Source organism: Chrysemys picta, chromosome 2 (assembly GCF_011386835.1).
Source record: "Chrysemys picta bellii isolate R12L10 chromosome 2, ASM1138683v2, whole genome shotgun sequence".
NCBI lineage: Eukaryota > Metazoa > Chordata > Testudines > Emydidae > Chrysemys > Chrysemys picta.
In genome coordinates this window covers 64,674,544-64,692,530 of record NC_088792.1, presented here as the reverse complement: position 1 = coordinate 64,692,530, position 17,987 = coordinate 64,674,544, and the positions used below count along the sequence as shown (strand labels likewise).

The 17,987-nt window shown below is 40.9% G+C and overlaps 1 protein-coding gene across 2 annotated transcripts in view; it reads left to right on the top strand.

The window, feature by feature from the left end:
• Positions 1 to 5,324: 5,324 nt before the first annotated feature.
• GSDME (gasdermin E) overlaps positions 5,325 to 17,987 on the top strand; it is a 32,987-nt gene continuing 20,324 nt past the window's right edge. Inside the window, exons 1-3 of one of the 2 annotated variants that reach the window (XM_065583372.1) lie at positions 5,325 to 5,847; positions 11,914 to 12,144; positions 13,692 to 13,884. In XM_065583372.1, coding sequence (XP_065439444.1) covers positions 11,934 to 12,144; positions 13,692 to 13,884 — 404 coding nt within the window. In that variant the 5' untranslated portion in view covers positions 5,325 to 5,847; positions 11,914 to 11,933. Of the gene's footprint in view, positions 5,848 to 10,602; positions 10,627 to 11,913; positions 12,145 to 13,691; positions 13,885 to 17,987 lie in introns of those variants that run through there. The other variant, XM_065583373.1, reaches the window with a different exon arrangement.

The window sequence follows — 17,987 nt, the reverse complement described above, 5'->3', positions numbered from 1 at the left end:
GACTTTTATTCTGTAGATATTAATACATGCACATAATTAAAGGATTGAAGAGAAGTACAAATCAGGCCATAGATCTACAGTACTGACTATTTTCTGTCTAAGAAATTTCCCTTTACAGCTAATTTTATGCTTACATCAATGATTGAAAAATAAATCAGTGTCATACTACTATATAAAATAAAAATATAAGCTGTAGCATTAAGCAGTGCAAGGAAGTAATATTTCTACAATACTGACACCTGGTGGCTTTTAAATCTTATTTTCTCTCTTACCATAGTTCAGACACAATGTGAGAGGATTCTCACACCAAGGCATTTGAGGAACATCTTAATACTTTTCAATTTTTCACTTCATACTTCTCTGCCCTCATGTTGTAGGGTCACTATTAACAGGTGAAGTGTATTTTCCATTGGTGAAATGCTGTGCTATATCTTTTTCAGTTCTTGATCAGCTTGCCTCATTTAGTCTCCTTTTTGTTTGTTTGTTTGTTTTTTGTTTTTCATTTGGGTGATGTAACCAATTGGGTTACCTCCCTGTCCTGTGCTGACTGTTGTTCTGTCCTGTGTCACACTGGCCACATGTTTACAGTTTTCGTCTGGTTCAGCTGGTAGTGCATTTCCTTCATGCAGCTCTATACAATGGACTTCATGCTTCAGCTGTTGTACCATCAAGAGGTTCAGAATGTGGCAAAGAGATTCTTACACAGGCTCTCTGATAGGCTGTATTTCCTCAGAACTTTGGCCTCTGTGTTGGCTGCTTGTTCACCAGTGAAGTAATTTCATAAGAATGACCACACTGGGTCAGACTAGTGATCCATCTAGCCCAGTATCTTGTTTTCCGATAGTGGCCAGTGCCCGGTGCTTCAGAGGGTATGAACAGAACAGGGCATTTATCAAATGATCCATCCCCTGTCGTCCAGCCCCAGCTTCTGGCACTCAGGGGCTTAGGAACACCCAAAGCATGGGGTTGCATCCCTGAGCATCTTGGCTAATAGCCATTGATGGACCTATTCCCCATGAACTTGTCTAATTTTTTTTAACCCATTTATACTTTTGGCCTTCAAAACATCCGCTGGCAATGAGTTCCGCAGGTTGACTGTGCATTGTGTGAAGAAATACTTCCTTATGTTTTAAACCTGCTGCCTATTAATTTCATTAGGTGACCCGTGGTTCTTGTGTTAAGGGAAGGGGTAAATAACACTTCCTTATTTACTTTCTACATACCATTCATGATTGTATAGAGCTCCATCACATCTCTTTTTAGTCCTCGCTTGTCTCAGCTGAACAGTCTCAGTATTTTTAATCTCTCTTTGTATGGAAGCTGTTCCATACCCCAATCATTTTTGTTATCCTTTTCCATACTTTTTCCAATTCTAATATATTGTTTTTGAGATGACCAAATTACATGCAGTATTCAAGATGTGGGTATATCATGGATTTCTGTAGTGTCATTATATTTTCTGTCTTATTATCTATCCCTCTGGTAGTGGTTCCTAACACGGTTAGCTTTTTTGTCTGCTGCTGCACATCAAGCAGATGGTTTCAGAGAACTATCCACAATGATTCCAAGATCTCTTTCTTCCTTCTATCAGTTTCAACTGCCCTACATGTCTGAACATCACATATTTATATTCTGACTGAAGTACGAGTGATTACTCATCTGCCTCAGGCATCCTTCCATATTCAGTGTTCCAGGGACCAGGTTTGCCACCAGTGTAGAATGTGTGAAAACTGATATAACTGTATGGTCTTGAGCTATCAGAATGATGATACCTAGACCTAAATTACACTTACTTTGGTTGGAAGAGATAGTATCTCAAAACTGTCAGGATTCCTGCCATGTTGCAGATTGGATAGATGACAGCTGGCTGAACTTAAACACTGGTAAGATGGAAATATCACTGGGGGAGTGAGGCGGATTTCACTTGTTCAGCAGAGCTCCTGACTATCAATAAGAGACACCCCAAGCTGGCTGACAAGATTCACAATTTGTGGATACTTTTTTTTTCCTATTGACGTTTCCACGGTGATCCATTTCACTGACATCTTGGCTGGATTTCTCAAATGAGCTTTACTAGGCACTTCCATGTACAATTACTCAGAGGTTGTAACTGCAAAGAGACCCATCAACAAGAATGGATGACATCTGTGGGTGGCTGGTGGGGGAGATTCTTACTGTCATCCACAAGACTTGGTGATTCTGCAACTGTGGCCTGATCCTGAGAGAGGCTGAGCACTTGCACTGAAGTCAGAGAGAGCTGCGGATGCTGAGTTTCTCTCAGGATTAGGCTCTATTTTAAGGGATGGGCTATGGTAGGGATTTTTGTTTTTTTCCGTTTCTGTTTTTATATTATTAGGCCGTGTTGCCTTTATAAAAATTTCTCATTCGTTTTTGTTTTGTAACTTTTCACATTTTTTAGTTAGTTGCATTTCTGCTCTTTGTTGAGAAGCCTTTAGCCAGCTGGAACCATAGAAAGAAAGAAAAAAACAGTAAGTATTCTTGAGTCATTAAGGGTAATAATGAGGGCTATTAAGGGATGGAACGTCAGATCTAAACCTCACTGAAATGCATAGGAGAAGCTGGGACATTTAGTAGGAGGGAATGAAAAACTGGTAATTGGCCTGCCTTTTTTTTTTAAAGGAACCCTTACACCTAACCAGGGGCTGTTCAATAATTAAGGTCATCTGACTTTGAGATTCTTTTTGTTCCAAAGCCCAATCTTGGGTCTATTAACAGCTAGTGATTTGACATTTTTGTCATTATGACCAAGATCCTCAAAGGAATTTAGGTACCTAACTCCTATTGATTTCAATGGGTGCCTAAATACCTGGATCTGGGCCCATTTCACTGCAGCGTAGAACTCCTTCCCCCAGACACTCAAGGAAGCTACCTGTTGTGTGGTTTCAGAGTAGCAGCCGTGTTAGTCTGGTGTGATTCATGAGAAAAAGGCATCTCTGATTTCTATGCAAAGTTGCACATTCCTTGAATCAGACCTTTGATGTCTTTAAGAGCAAAGTTAGGAGCCCAGAGCAGAGCTACATTCAAAGATCTTATAAATATATGTGTATGGTGTCATACAAATAGTTTCACAGTGTATTTCATAAACCCCCCTGCTACATTTTATATGGTTTTTTATTTACTTGCATCTTCTTTTCATGTGGCTCCAGATTTGGGGCTAGATTGGGGATTGGACCTAAATTTGTTAGGAAATTGATTTCTATCTTAATTCTTATGAAAGGTGTCAGTTGGACTGCACTGGAAACTGAACAAGCAAAGTAAGTAGCAGAACAGGCTTCCCCAAGCCATCCTGACAAAACCAGCCTCCAGCATGTTACGGAAGGACTACATCTCAGAATAGGAGGGTAATTCAGTCCCCATGAGTTATTCAGTCCTTAGACTTTGCTAAGTATGACAAAAATGCCAATTGTGATGACATCTTTTGAGTTGTAGACAACCTGGAGAACTGGGGCAGACGCCACCAAACTCATTTTATATTGGCACTGAACCTCCAGCAGATTTTTGGTCACTAGTGACATGAGCCAGATTTGAATAGGTGACTTGGACTTTGTCCTCACTGATGAGACAAAGGTGGTGGGGTTTTTTTGTTTTTGTTTTTTTTGTTTTGTCTGTTTTTACAGCAAGGTAACTAACACACAATAGTTACCTCACTGTAAAATCTTCAGTGGAGACAAGGCACTTATAGTGTTTTTCGGGAGGTATCTAACTGGGTAAAAAAAAAAAAAGTATATCGGGAGGTAGTTAGGGGAGGTCAGTACTATCCACCCGGCCTTTGGCTGACCTTGCTTCATCTACTTCATAATAAAAATTAAAGTGCCTTGTCTCCACTGAGGTTTTACAACGGAATAGCTCATACACATTAGTTATTATCCCTACATAAAAACACACCTACAAGTGCCTTGTATCCACTTTGGATTTTACAGCAAGATACTAATTATCTTGCTGTAAAAATACCACCTTTGTGTCAGTGAAGCTAAAGCCTTAGAGGCAATTCTAGTCCCCAGAATTATCCAATACAATACAATTATCTATACTATGTGAATAATGATATTTCCCATCCTTATTAAAAACGTTAAGAGCTATAGACAAAAAGCACTACATAAGCACAAAACATTACATTTTTTGTGCGTGTGTAATGCCTCATGTTAACATGGCATTTTTTTAATTTGATGGATGCACCGTTCATGTTAATTTATGTTACAAACACAGTTATATTGTTTCCTGAATGGCAAGGAATGAAAATAATAGGGCTGTCAAGCAATTAAAAAAGTTAATTGTGATTAACTGTGTGATTAAAAAAATTAATTGAACTGTTAAATAATAATAGAATACTATTTATTTCATAGCATCATAGAAGACTAGGGTTGGAAGAGACCTCAGGAAATCATCTAGTCCAATCCCTGCTGAAAGCAGGACCAACCCCAACTAAATCATCCTAGCCAGGGCTTTGTCAAGCCAAGCCTTAAAAACCTCTAAGGATGGAGATTCCACCACCTCCCTAGGTAACCCATTCGAGTGCTTCACCATCCTCCTAGTGAAACAGTTTTTCCTAATATCCAACCTAGACCTCCCCCACTGCAACTTGAGACCATTGCTCCTTGTTCTGTCATCTACCACCGTTGAGAACAGCCGAGCTTCATCCTCTTTGAAGCCCCCCTTCAGGTAGTTGAAGGCAGCTATCAAATCTTCCCTCACTCTTCTCTTCTGCAGACTAAATAAGCCCAATTCCCTCAGCCGCTCCTCATAAGTCATGTGCCCCAACCCCCTGATCATTTTCGTTGCCCTCCAGGTCTTCATTAGATCCACTAAATCAACACCCACTGCAGCACTGTGGATCTCCCCATAGTGAAGACAAACCCCTAACTGCATCTACAGTGGATGGTTAGGTCAATCTAACTTTGTCAAACAGGGTGTGAAATCTTTCAGCCTTGAGACTTGTAGGTAGGTTGATGTAATTTTAGACCAGGCCTTAGGCCTAATCCTACAAACACTTCCTCATGTGCTTAACTCTAGGGGTTACTCCAATAATAAAGTTTCGCATGAGCATGTTTGTAGGATTGTGGCCTTACTGATCTGGTGGAACTACTACCTTGGCTCCATTACCCAGGTGTTCACACTAGGGTTGCCAATTCTGGTTGGATCTATTGCTGGAGGTTTCATCACATGACATAATCTTTAATTCAAAATTAATCTTTAATTTCTAGAGACCCCAGGACAATCCTGGAGCTGGGTTGGCGACGCTAGTTCACAGGGTGCCTCTTTCTCAGCGCCTCTGCAGACTGTCACCGCCCTTGTGGAATCGTGCGCTGCTGAGGCACATGTCATAGGAAACGCTCCGCCAGAACGTGGCAGGGGAAGTCGCTGGTTTGGCAGGTTCGGTGCACTCAGACTTGCTCTGGACTCCCAGCGCTTCACAGCCGCTTCCCCTGGCGTGCAGAGAGAAACCATGATGGGAAGGACCGTTTCGGTCTCTTCTGCAGCTGGTGTTTCCCTTCCCGTGTCAGCTGCTCGCTTTGCCACAACGCCAGGCAAGAAGCTTCCTTGCCTGCCCGCCCTTGCCCTCCCACGGAGCGTGCTGCCGCCTGTCTCTTCACACACACCCCGCAGCCAGGGAGCCACCCCCCTCCCAGGTGTGTGCGTGCAAGCAGCTGATAATACCCCCCGGCCATGCCAGTCTCGCCTTTCCAGCCCCGCTGCCGCGGCCCGGCGAACTCAGCTCACGAGTGAGGCTGTGCTGGGCGGCGCAGGCACCAGCCAATGGGCTAGAGAGCGCAGCGAGCATCGTCCTCCGCGGGGCAGGCTGCGGCCGGGCGAGCCACGGGCGTGTTGGTGAGTACGAGGCGGTGGCGGCCCCGGCATGCCGGGAAGGCGAAGGGGAGCCGCTGCCCCGCGTCTTCCTGAGGGCGCCGCAAAGGCTCCACCCAGCGCCCCCCCCCCCCCGGCGCACTCGCCCTCCCCCCTCCCGCTGTCACCCTTTGTTCGGCAGCGCGTCCCCGGGGCGAGGAGCGGCTGGTCCGAGCCCCGCTCCCCCTCGGTGTCTCCCTCCGGCGCCGCTGCTTTTAGCGGGGCTTTAGTTCATCTGTGCGACTTCGTGTCTGGATGCCCTGAGGGTGATTTCAGACGGGCTGGGGTCAGTCTAGCTGACCACGGGTGTGTGTCTCCACGCCCCAGGGTTAAAACGGCAAGCTGCTGTGTAGACACACCCTAAGGCCTAAGTATGGCTGGGGGGGGGGGTAGGAGTGTGATTTGTTTGTTTGTTTGTTTGTTTTTGTTTTAACTGAAATAGTTCTAGGGATACCTTGCGCCACTGATTCCCCTGCCTATAAAGGGATGAACTGTACTAGCATAAGCAATTTAATCCAGTGTAAACTCTGTCCACGCTAGGGATATATATTTTTTTACTGCTTTAATTGTACTGCTATAGTGAATGCAGTACAACTTGTAGACCAGCCCTTAGAGGCAAACAGAATTGGAAACAATCAGGGCCGGCTCCAGGCACCAGCCCACCAAGCATGTGCTCGGCGCCCTCCCCTGCCTAGGGCGGCAAAAAAGCCAGAGCCGGCCCTGGAAACAATCATCTTTTCAGTGCTGCTAAATAACGTGCCTGTGTTTCCAAGGATTGCAGGGAGGAGGGCCTGAAATTAATTCCTTTGAGGGCTGAATAACTGCATGAACTTTTTCCAAAGCCTGAATGGACCATTGTGATGACCCAGTCTGACCTGTGTTTAGAACTTCCCCAAAATAATTCCCACACTAACCTTTCAGCATTTGCTTTTATGGTTTTTAAAAATTTAAGTTATCCAGAAAAATAAGGCCATGAAAATAAGTTCCAAATTTTGCTATAAAAGGGTAATAAAATGTACATGCTGCTTGTTGCTACCTACTCTCTTTACTTGTTTCTCAGTATAATTCAGTATAGACTCAGGTCCCATTAGAATTTAAAGGATATCTCCTCTGTTGCAGTTCTTCACTAAATATAAAATCTAACAGCTCTTTGGACTGTCAAGCTACTTGTTCAGATTTGTTTGGTACACAAGGACCCTCCTATGAATTATTTACTTAACAACTTGAATTTGTATTCAGTGTTCTAACATTTTGTAGTATTGCTCTCATCCTCAACATCAGCCTTCCTCGGCAGCGCTGTGAATTGCGAGTGTAGTAGCGCTGCGAGAGCTGTCTCGCAGCGCTGCAAGTACTCCACCTCTCCGAGGGGAATAGCTTGCAGCACTGCGAGCGAGCGTGCAGCACTGCTGCAGGCGCTGATTACACTGGCGCTTTACAGTGCTGCACTCACTGCGCTCGGGGTGTGTGTGTGTTTTTTCACACCCCTGAGCGCAGCAAGTGCAGCGCTGTGAATTGCCAGTGTAGCCAAGGCCTAAGGCTTTGAGCAATTTTTTCCTTTAGTCAAAACTGATTTTTTTTTTGTAGTTACATTTTAATATACTGACAAATGGGAAATACTGGGTAATTTTCGTGAAACTTCCTGTTTTGCTGCCCAGAGTAAAATGTACTCACTTTCACAATCCTCATTGCCCCTTGTAAAATGTTCCTGTAGAATTAATATTCCTAAATACAGATTACTGGGGTAATGTTCCTAAACATATAGCTATGGAATTGCAATAAATGTATACAAATATTATGAAGTACAGGGAGATGTTTATTTAACTGGATGGATGGATGGATGGATGGATTGATTGAGGCACCTACAAGCCCTAGTCATGGACCAGAACCACACTGTGATAGGCATTGCACAAATACAGAAAAAAAAAAAGATAATCTCTATTCCAAAGAATAATGAGGTGTCCATCATGGGGGCTGGGAGGGAGGGAACTGAGTGTAGCTGACATGGTTTTCCTCTGCATCTTTTTAGTGATATTCTTATTAAACACTGTCCCCTCCCTATCCCACATGCAAACTCATTTTAAAGGCTTAGCTCAAGTCCCCAGTTAAGCAAGCAAAACACCCCTCCACTTCTCTGCTGGTTTCTTTCATCAGTCTACAATAATTTGTTTCATTTAGACACGGGGAATAGCTTTCCCTCTAGTTCTGTCAATCCAAGCCCTGGTCTAACATAAACCTCCAAAGTAAGAAAATTCAAAGGTAATGTCCTCTCAATGCCTAGCACCCTGCCTGACAGTCCCCCCCGTCCCCCCTCCCAGCACACCTAAATGGGTTTTTAGGAAACCCAGTAGAACATTGTTTTACCATTGAGACTAGAAGTGTCCCTTTGAAACAATTTTATCTGAATGGAAGTCTGTGAAAAGGGTATGTAGGATTAGTTGCCATCAAGTTAAAGGAGATAATGATATTTCTATGATTAATAGGTTTAAAATTTGAATTGAAAAAACAAGATAATGCCTTCATGTAGCAGAAACTAATCTTAATAGAAAGCTGTTCTAGATTCTTCTATTGAGATTCAGGTTAATCTAGCGACTTTTTGAAGGAGAAAGTAGTTAAGGACATTGAGGTCAATGGTAATTGGGACCAAATACAACATGGTTTTATAAAAGGAAGATCGTGCCAAACCAACCTGATCTCCTTCTTTGAGAAGGTAACAGATTTTTTTAGACAAAGGAAATGGATCTAATTTACCTCGATTTCAATAAGGTATGTGATACGGTTCACATTGGGAATTATTAGCTAAATTGGAAAAGATGGGGATCAATATGAAAATTGAAAGGTAGATAAGGAACTGATTAAAGACAAGACTACAATGGGTTGTACTGAAAGGTGAACTGTCAGGCTGGAGGGAGGTTACTAGTTGAAATCCCCAGGGATCGGTTTTGGGACCAATCTTATTTAATCTTTTTATTACTGACCTTGGCACAAAAAGTGGGAATGTGCAAATAAAGTTTGCAGATGACACAAAGCTGGGAGGTATTGCCAATACAGAGAAGGACAGTGGTATCATACAGGAAGATCTGGATGATCTTGTAAACTGGAGTAATAGTAATAGATGAAATTTAATAGTGAAAACTGCAAGGTCATGCATTTAGGGATTACTAACAAGAAATTTTGTTATAAGCTGGGGACGCATCAGTTGGAAGTAACAGAGCAGGAGATGGATCTTGGAGTATTGGTTGATCACAGGATGAGCGAGCCCCCAATTTGGTATGACCGTGAAAAAAGCTAATGCGGTCTTGGGATGCATCAGGCAAGGTATTTCCAGTAGAGAAAAGGAGGTGTTAGTACCGTTATACAAGGCACTGGTCAGACCTCATCTGGAGTACTGTGTGCACTTCTGGTCTCCCAGGTTTAAGAAGGATGAATTCAAAGTGGAACAGGTACAGAGAAGGGCTACTAGGATGATCCGAGGAATGGAAAGCCTGTCTTATGAAAGGAGACTTAGGCCGTGGCTACACTCAGAACTTCAAAGCTCTGCCGCGGGAGCGCTGGTACTCTACCTCCACGAGGGGATTAGCTTACAGCGCTGGGGCACTGTTTACACTGGCGCTTTACAACGCTGTAACTTGCTGCGCTCAGTGGGGTGTTTTTTCACACCCCTGAACGAGAAAGTTGCAGCGCTGTAAAGCACCAGTGAAGTCGTGGCCTTAAAGAGCTTGGCTTGTTTAGCCTAACCAAAAGAAGGCTGAGGGGAGATATGATTGCTCTCTATAAATATATCAGAGGAATAAATACCAGGGCGGGAGAGGAATTATTTAAGATCAGTACCAATATGGACGCAAGAACAAATGGATGTAAACTGGCCATCAGGAAGTTTAGACTTGAAATTAGGCAAAGGTTTCTAACCAGAGGAGTGAAGTTCTGGAACAGCCTTCCAAGGGCAGCAGTGGGGGCAAAAGACATATCTGGCTTCAAGACTAAGCTTGATAAGTTTATGGAGGGGATGGTATGATGGGATAGCCTAATTTTGGCAACTAATTGATCTTTGACTACTAGCAGTAAATATGCCCAATGGCCTGTGATGGGATGTTAGATGGGGTGGGATCTGAGTTACTACAGCGAATTCTTTCCTGGGTGTCTGGCTGGTGAGTCTTGCCCACATGCCCAGGGTTTAGCTGATCGCCATATTTGGGGTTGGGAAGGAATTTTCCTCCAGATCAGATTGGCAGAGGCCCTGGGGGTTTTTCGCCTTCCTCTGCAGCGTGGGTCACGGGCACTTGCTGGAGGATTTTCTGCACCTTGAAGTCTAAACCACGATTTGAGGACTTCAGTAGCTCAGACATAGGTTAGGGGTTTGATACAGGGGTGGGTCGGTGAGATTCTGTGGCCTGCGTTGTGCAGGAGGTCAGACTAGACTATCATAATGGTCCCTTCTGACCTTAAAGTCTATGATTCTATGACTTCTGAAATTCCTAGAAGATGAGGGTGCTGTAGAGTAGACTGAGATAAATGATGTGTCATTTTTAGGATCCATTTCTGCAATTGTATCTGTGTGAGTGGTGAACCTCCTTTCTGCATTAACCTCTTTTTGAAGTCAGTGGCCCTCTTCATATGTAGAAGGGTCTGCCTATGCAGACCTGATTGGTTCCATTTCAGCATAATGAGTAAAGGATATGCAAACCACAGGTGTATGTGTGTACTGAGAGAGAAGAGAAGAAGAATATGTTCCTTGGGGATGAGAAGTCATTGGACATTTAGAAACAGGTAACAGATCCTTTAGCAGGGAGTGAGAATTTCTCTGGCATTCCTCCTTCACTACAAATAATTTGTCAGGTTAGTTCCAGAAGTCAGCTTCACCATAGTAGAAGTCTGTGGGGGAACCCTGCCTATTTGTTGTTGTTTATTCTTCCCTTCCAAATATAAATGGAGTTGAACAATTGTCTTTTTTTTAAATGTTCTGAAAATGTATTCCCATATTTGTACATATGCATGTCATTTTTAAATTTTCATTGAGCCTAAAACTGGGGATGTGAGTGGAAGTTTGAGAATGCAAGAATCTGAACAAATGTAGAGCTAAGGAATTGATCCACCAGCCACTGAAGTTAGTGGAAGTATTCCCATTGGGCTTTGGACTGTGCCTCAAGTACATTGCAATAGCTGTTTATAATGAAAGTGCTGAGACCTTTAGGTAAAATATTGTTTGACTTTAAAACATTTTTGTTAAAATTCCTTCCATTTTTTGTGTAGTCAGGAAGTACCTTTTACTAACCTTAAATATAGAACGAAGAATAGGCCACAGGGGTCTCATGAGAAAATACCTGAACATCAATTGGTTAACACTGTGTGAAGTATTATCTGAAATGGAATTTTGGGAGAGTTAACAGAGGGGCAGGTTTCTGTCTGTAAAGATATTTTCTTCTTTCCCTTTATTAAAAATGAAACGAGCTCTATAGCCAAGCTCCCCTCAGTATTTTTCTTCTGTATCTTTTCTGTCAATATTCACCGATGCTCACGGAGTGTCTGTCCTTGCTTTGAAGTCTGTCCACCCCTATCCTGGTCTGCATCTCTAATTGACAAATCTAATATCTGTGTGGAACAGAACAGATAATTAATAAAGATTGTGTGAATATACAGCTTCAAAAAAAAGAAATGGACAGATAAGACATTTTACATTTCAACTTGAACTCTTCAGCATTAGCAGTCGGATTTAAAAGAACATTGTCAAGTTAAAAATCTTTCATTCTGAAAATATTTTACTTAACTGTTGGTACAAGTAACACATGGGCATATAAAAACTGAGATGGGAGAAAAATATTTTCCTTTGTTTATAAACTTTATGTATTCATTTTCACTGTTTCCTCTGTATGGTTTCACTTTTAGAAAAATCTTGTGAAATAAACTGATTTGTGGCAGAGGTAGGCCCTTAAACAAAAAGAGATACTAATACTGACATTCTCATGTTAACTCTCTAAAACTCTAAGCTTATTTAAAGGGGACAACTAAGCACGGATACCTTCCAATTGTACTTTTAAAGGGGATTTGTTCTTTCAGATATTAAACGATTCCACAAAATGTTTGCAAAAGCAACAAAAAATTTTGTGAGAGAGACTGACACTGGCGGTGACTTGATCCCTGTATCCCGCTTGAATGACTCAGATAAATTACAGCTTCTGAACTTAGTAACAAAGAAGAAGAAATTGTGGTGCTGGCAGAAACCGAAGTACCATTTCTTGACAGTCACGCTGAATGATGTGCTTACTGAAGACAAACCTATAAAACCAGGTAAAACTATACTTATATGACATTACAGTAGATAAGAAGAATGCAAAGTACAATCTGTTCTAACTATTATTAAAGAAAGTTCTTACAGCATGTTACTGCAGGGTTTCTTTTGGCTCTGAAATATTCAGCACTTTTAAATATGAGATGGTTTGATCTTTTCTATACTTGACTTGTCATTTAGTTAATAACAATACTAATAAAATGTTAGTTAAAAAGTGAAATGTCTTGTCCAGTGAGAGTAGCGTGATTGAATGCTGGAGACTCCAAATGACAGTGTTGTTAAATTATATTATTTTATGGCTTGACATTCTGAAGAACTCTTTCAGAGTCACTGTCAGGCTCTGGTGTGTGGTAATACTGTGCAGTCATAGTGCATTCTAGGTGAGAGCGCACTGTGATATGCTCAGCAGTTACCTCTTGCCCCTCCACGGTGAGGTGAGATGCATCTCATAATCCTCAAGCCCTGGGGCAAATCAGTCTTGACGGTTGTCTGCGCTTTTTATAATACATTTTTAAAAAATATGTTTGTTTCAGATGTGGAGAACAAGGTTGTACATTGATCCCCAAAACAGAAACAGCACAGGTAGCAGGAATGCAAGCTTTCTCACAGGCCCCCCCAATATTTATCAACCCTGACTTGGAAAGTCCAGCTCCAGTTGTATACAAGGGAGAGCTCAGTCTTCCTGTCTGCTTATTCCTTGGCATCTCTGCCAAAACTGAAGACCTTTGGTCACAGGTGACTAAATGTAGATTTGATTGAGTGACCAGCAAGTGAAGGAGTCTGGGCCTGATTCTGATACTGGTTTATGCTAATGTGTACCAATGAAAATCTGCTGGGGGTAGCAACAGTGGAAGTGCTTGTGTAGACAGAGCTCAGGCATTTTTATCCCCATGTCGTCATCTCCTGTGTGGAGTGTCTGTACTTGTTTCTTCGAGTTGTTCCCACCATTGAGTTACACCATTGCTAGACTAACATTGGAAAGGGTAATGGCATGAACAAGGTCAGTATCTCTAGGCAGACATGACTGTCCAATATAAGTAATCTGGAGTGATCTGTGTTTATAACTTGCACATAAAATTGGGAACTGTTGAGTTCTGTGCCTAGAGTGTGTTATGTTTTTGGCATAGAGGCCATGATCCAAAGCCCATTTAAATCAATAGGAGTCTTTCCATTGGCTTGAGTGGGTTTTGGCTCAGGCCCTGATAAGACAAACCAAGATAATGGAAAATAGAAAGCTGAAAACATAGGTAGTTGAGTTGTGTGTTAATTCTGTGTATGGCAGGAAAAAATCTCTAGGGTACTTTATAAACCTCTCATAGGATTTGAACTCAATACTATAATCATCATACATTTCCTTAAAATGCCAAAATGAAAAATAGTAAATAAGGGTTGTAGGCCAGTTAACTCTTCTATGTGACTTTATTTACCTGTTTATATTTTCCACAAGCTTCGGTTTTTCAATCACATCCTGCTACTGTTTTAGGATCTATTGTTTTCAAGTATGCATTAATCACTTTTTTTATTGTGTTTTGTTTTTTTTCCCAAGTTGTTGTTGAGTCTGACTTTGTGAAATATGAGGGGAAGTTTGAAGACTTTGTCAGAGGAAGTATTGAAACTTCATTTGGAAAGATCAACCTGGGTGCTGGAAGAAAAGGCTTTGTAGAAAGCCAGTCTTCATTTGGAAACCTAAAAAAGCAGGAGGCTGATTTGCAGCAGCTTATGAAAGACCTCAAGGGAAGGTATGAGGGTTTGTTTTTTGCCATCCATGTAAAGTTTAAAAAGGAATAATGAAGATATTTTTAAAATATCTTCAAGTGGCTTATTTTTACCCTGAATTTACATGTTTAACTTGGAGCCAAATCCTCCCTCTGTGGGCTCTGTGTGGGTGCAGGGATCTGCTTGTTTGGTGGTTGGTGCAGGTTTGGAGCCTGAGTTTAGACAGGTTGTAATCAGTGGGAGTAATGAACCATGGGAGAGGAAAAGGGAATGCCAAAGATATGGAACAGAATCAGGCAGTTTCTTGGATTGTAAGTCTTGATGGATCCAGTAAGAATACTTTTCTTTTAATGTATATTGATTGTTTACAAACTAGAACATTTTGAGGATTTTCTTCACCAGATGTCTAGTGCAAATGCTCATGGAAACCAAACTTCAAATACCCAGTATTCTAGTAAGCAAGCTTTAAAATCCGTTCTCTGAGTGTTCAAGCTAGTAAAACTTGATTGCACAAATTTAATAGGCATGAAATACAAAAGGGGGGAAACATGTCAACAAAAACTCATTTAAAAATTAAATGAATAATGAAAGAAAACATTTTACAGCACTTTCCTATCACTAATACAAACTCACTTATAACCTGAGGAAAAATAGACTTCCGAAGTCAGGGGCTCAGTTCCATAATGTACAGAGCACCTCCTGCCAATCTCTGCGTGCCCCTAAATCCCATATAAGGGCCTCATATTACAATGAGTTGTCCATGGACAGACCCCTTCGTGGAACCCAACTTACTTCAGTGGGAATCTTGTGCCCTTTGCCTTGCAGGATTGGGGCATGAATCATATGGGAGTTGAAGGCACTCAGCATGTGGTAGGATCAAGCCCTTAATCTATCGGATTCAGTGTAAGATACTTTAACAACCATTGCTAATGCTCTGATGATGATGAGAGGTGGCAGGTGTAGAAATGAGATGGAAGAATTAGTTTTTTCGCTAGCTGCATAATAGTTGTCTAAAGCTCTGTACATTTCCTTTAAACAGATGCTCTAAAAGTAATCAATTTCTCACAGTAACAATTGCCTGCTGTTCTACTTGTCATGAGTCTTTACAAACAGCCATCAAACTTGCTCTGTTGAAAGGCACCTTATTACTTTCCTAGTAAATTTCCTGATTAAAAACATAAATATCATGGCAAATGTGTGTGCCATGATTCAAAAATGAATTTATATATAGTATAAAGAAAAATCTCAAGATTTAGAGTAGATAGCATGACAGTGACACACTAGATCATGCCTAGTATCCGCTGGAAAAGATGAGTTTTGAAAAAGCTAGTTAGCTGCTCCATTAGAACAGGCAACTCTCCCGTAGCAAATGGAAATGTTCTGAAGTTAATCCAATGTCTGTGGGCTCACAATCTTCACAGTAATTAAACCGCATTTACAAACATTATCTGTATTCCACTTGGGATGGTCATAAAGTATACACCAATCTGTGAATATCTAAAATGAAAATTAAGATCCCAATGATAGACCTCATGTTTGTAAATGTAGTGTATTAAATTAATACAAGCCCTAATCTAGTAAAAATATATATTTGGCTTCTGAAGTGTGGGAACGCACATGGGACTGCAGAATCCTTGGTTTGTTAGACTCAGAAACCAGTTATTGAGGCCCTTAATTTTCTGAAGATAATATGCTCTGTATATGAGTCTCACTGGATTGTTTATGCAGATTTTGCACTGGAAGTATGCCAGTGCAATATGCCTGCATTGCACCCAAGCATCTGGCTCATTTTCTCTAGAAAAGACACTTCATAATTTATTAACGCTTATGATACAAAATATATTGTCAATATTCCAGCCAGCCCTAGTTTCACTAGGAGTTGGGAGATTACAGAACAAGATTAATTTGCAGTTTTTCCTGTGACCCTGGTCATAGAATATCAGGGTTGGAGGGGACCTCAGGAGGTCATAAGCAGTATGGTCCTTAGAATTTACCATACTGAGGCTGTGGCAGTTCTTTTAAAATTTAAATTTCCTGTATTTGTATGTTAGTTATTTCATGATGTGACACACATTTTTCTTCAGCATCTACCTATTATTTTGCTCATAGAACATTATGTGATCACATTAAGAAACACTGGTGACCTTCAAACTGGTGACCTTTCATTTTAAGCAATACTGTATATTATCAAGGGGATGTTTACTTGATTTCACCTAATGAAATGACTGTTATCCAGGTTTGCTGGATCTGTAATTATTTTGTTCATTTTTAATATATATTCTAATTATGTTACTTTGCAAAAATGCAGTACTTGTTTTGCATTACTTGAATTGTGATATAATTCAAAAGTTTAAATAAAGTTTAAAAATAATTTGTCCTCAACGTACAGAATGTGATACTGTGCTGTGTGGTGTAAAATCAGCTTCCCTTCCCTTATATGTACCTTCTAAAGGAGAACCGGAGTGAAGCTCATAATTAAATTACAAAAACCTATGGTGTATCCCCTTTTTAGCAAGACTTTAACAGCTGAATGGTGTGGTGTAAGGTCCCGCGTAAGTAAAATATCATTACTTTTACAAAATATGCCACACAACATCTGTTAACATAATATGAAGTATCAAAAAAAATTAAAATGCTCTTGTCAAATATATGAACAAAGCACATTTTGTGATACGTTATCCTTGCTCTTTTTTGCTGTGTTTGCTGAACTAAGTCGCTAATTCACAAAATGCAGTAATTCACTGTCTTGCAGCTGCTTAGGGTGAATAAATGAGGCTCTACTACTAATCAATTTGTTAGAAAATAAGATCAATCATAATTGTTGTTTTATACCATCATAGATGTGTAGGACTGGAAGGGACCTCAATAGGTCATCTAGTCCAATCCCCTGCACTCAAGGCAGGACTAAGTAATAGTGCTAGACCGTCCCTGACAGGGGTTTGGAGGTTTTTAAGAACAGATTAGACAATAAGGGAGATTCCACAACCTCCCTAGGCAATTTGTTCCAAAGTGATTAATCGCCCTGACAGGAAGTTTCTCCTAATGTCCAACCTAAACCCCCCTTGCTGCAATTCAAGCCCATTGCTGCTTGTCCTATCCTCAGAGGTTAACAAGAACAATTTTTCACCCTCCTCTTTGTAACAACCTTTTATGTACTTGAAAACTGTTATGATGTCCCCTCTGTCTTCTCTTCTCCAGGCTAAACAAACCTAATTTTTTTCTTCATAGGTCGTTTTCTAGACCTTCAATCATTTTTGTTGCTCTTCTCTGGACTTTCTCCAATTTGTCCACATCCTTCCTGAAATGTGGTGCCCAGAACTGGACACAATACTCCAGCTGAGGCCTAATCAGTGTGGAGTAGAGTGGAAGAATTACTTGCTTCCAGCACTCCTGCTAATACATCCCAGAATGATGTCTATCTTTTTTTTTTTTTTTTTGGCAACAGTGTTATGCTATTGACTCATTTAGCTTGTGACCCATTATAGCCCCCCAGATCCCTTGCTGTAGTACTCCTCTTTATGCAATCATTTCCCATTTTGTACATGTGCAATAGATTGTTCCTTCCTATTTACTTCAGACCATTTCTCCAGTTTGTTTAGATCATTTTGAATTTTAACCCTATCCTCCAAAGCACTCGCAACCCCTCCTAGTGTGGTATCGTCTGCAAACTTTATATATGTTCTGTCCATGTCATTATCTAAATCATTTATGAAGATATTTAAAAAGAACCAGGCCCAAATTGAAATATGTTCTGGTATATTCTACCTTAAAATTCACTTTATTGCTTATACAGTGAGTTAATTAGCAGATAACCTATATACATAAGCCTAAACTGAGTAATGGTGGGGGTTTTATTGCTGTTAATCTTGTCCTTCCTCCGCCCCACTTGTCAAGTAATGCATGAAGTTAAATTGTAATCTCATCAAGGCAGGGACTGTGTTGTTTGTATTTGTTCTTTAAAGCACCTAACACGTTTTTGAGCACTGTTGAAATACTTAGAGGCTGGTAAACTACCTGGGCCTGTTATCTGTTCAGTGTAGATTTCAATCAGTAGTATTCCATGGCTTAAGTGAACTCCTAAAATGTCACCACTCAGAATTGCATACAATTGTGTGTGTGTGTGTGT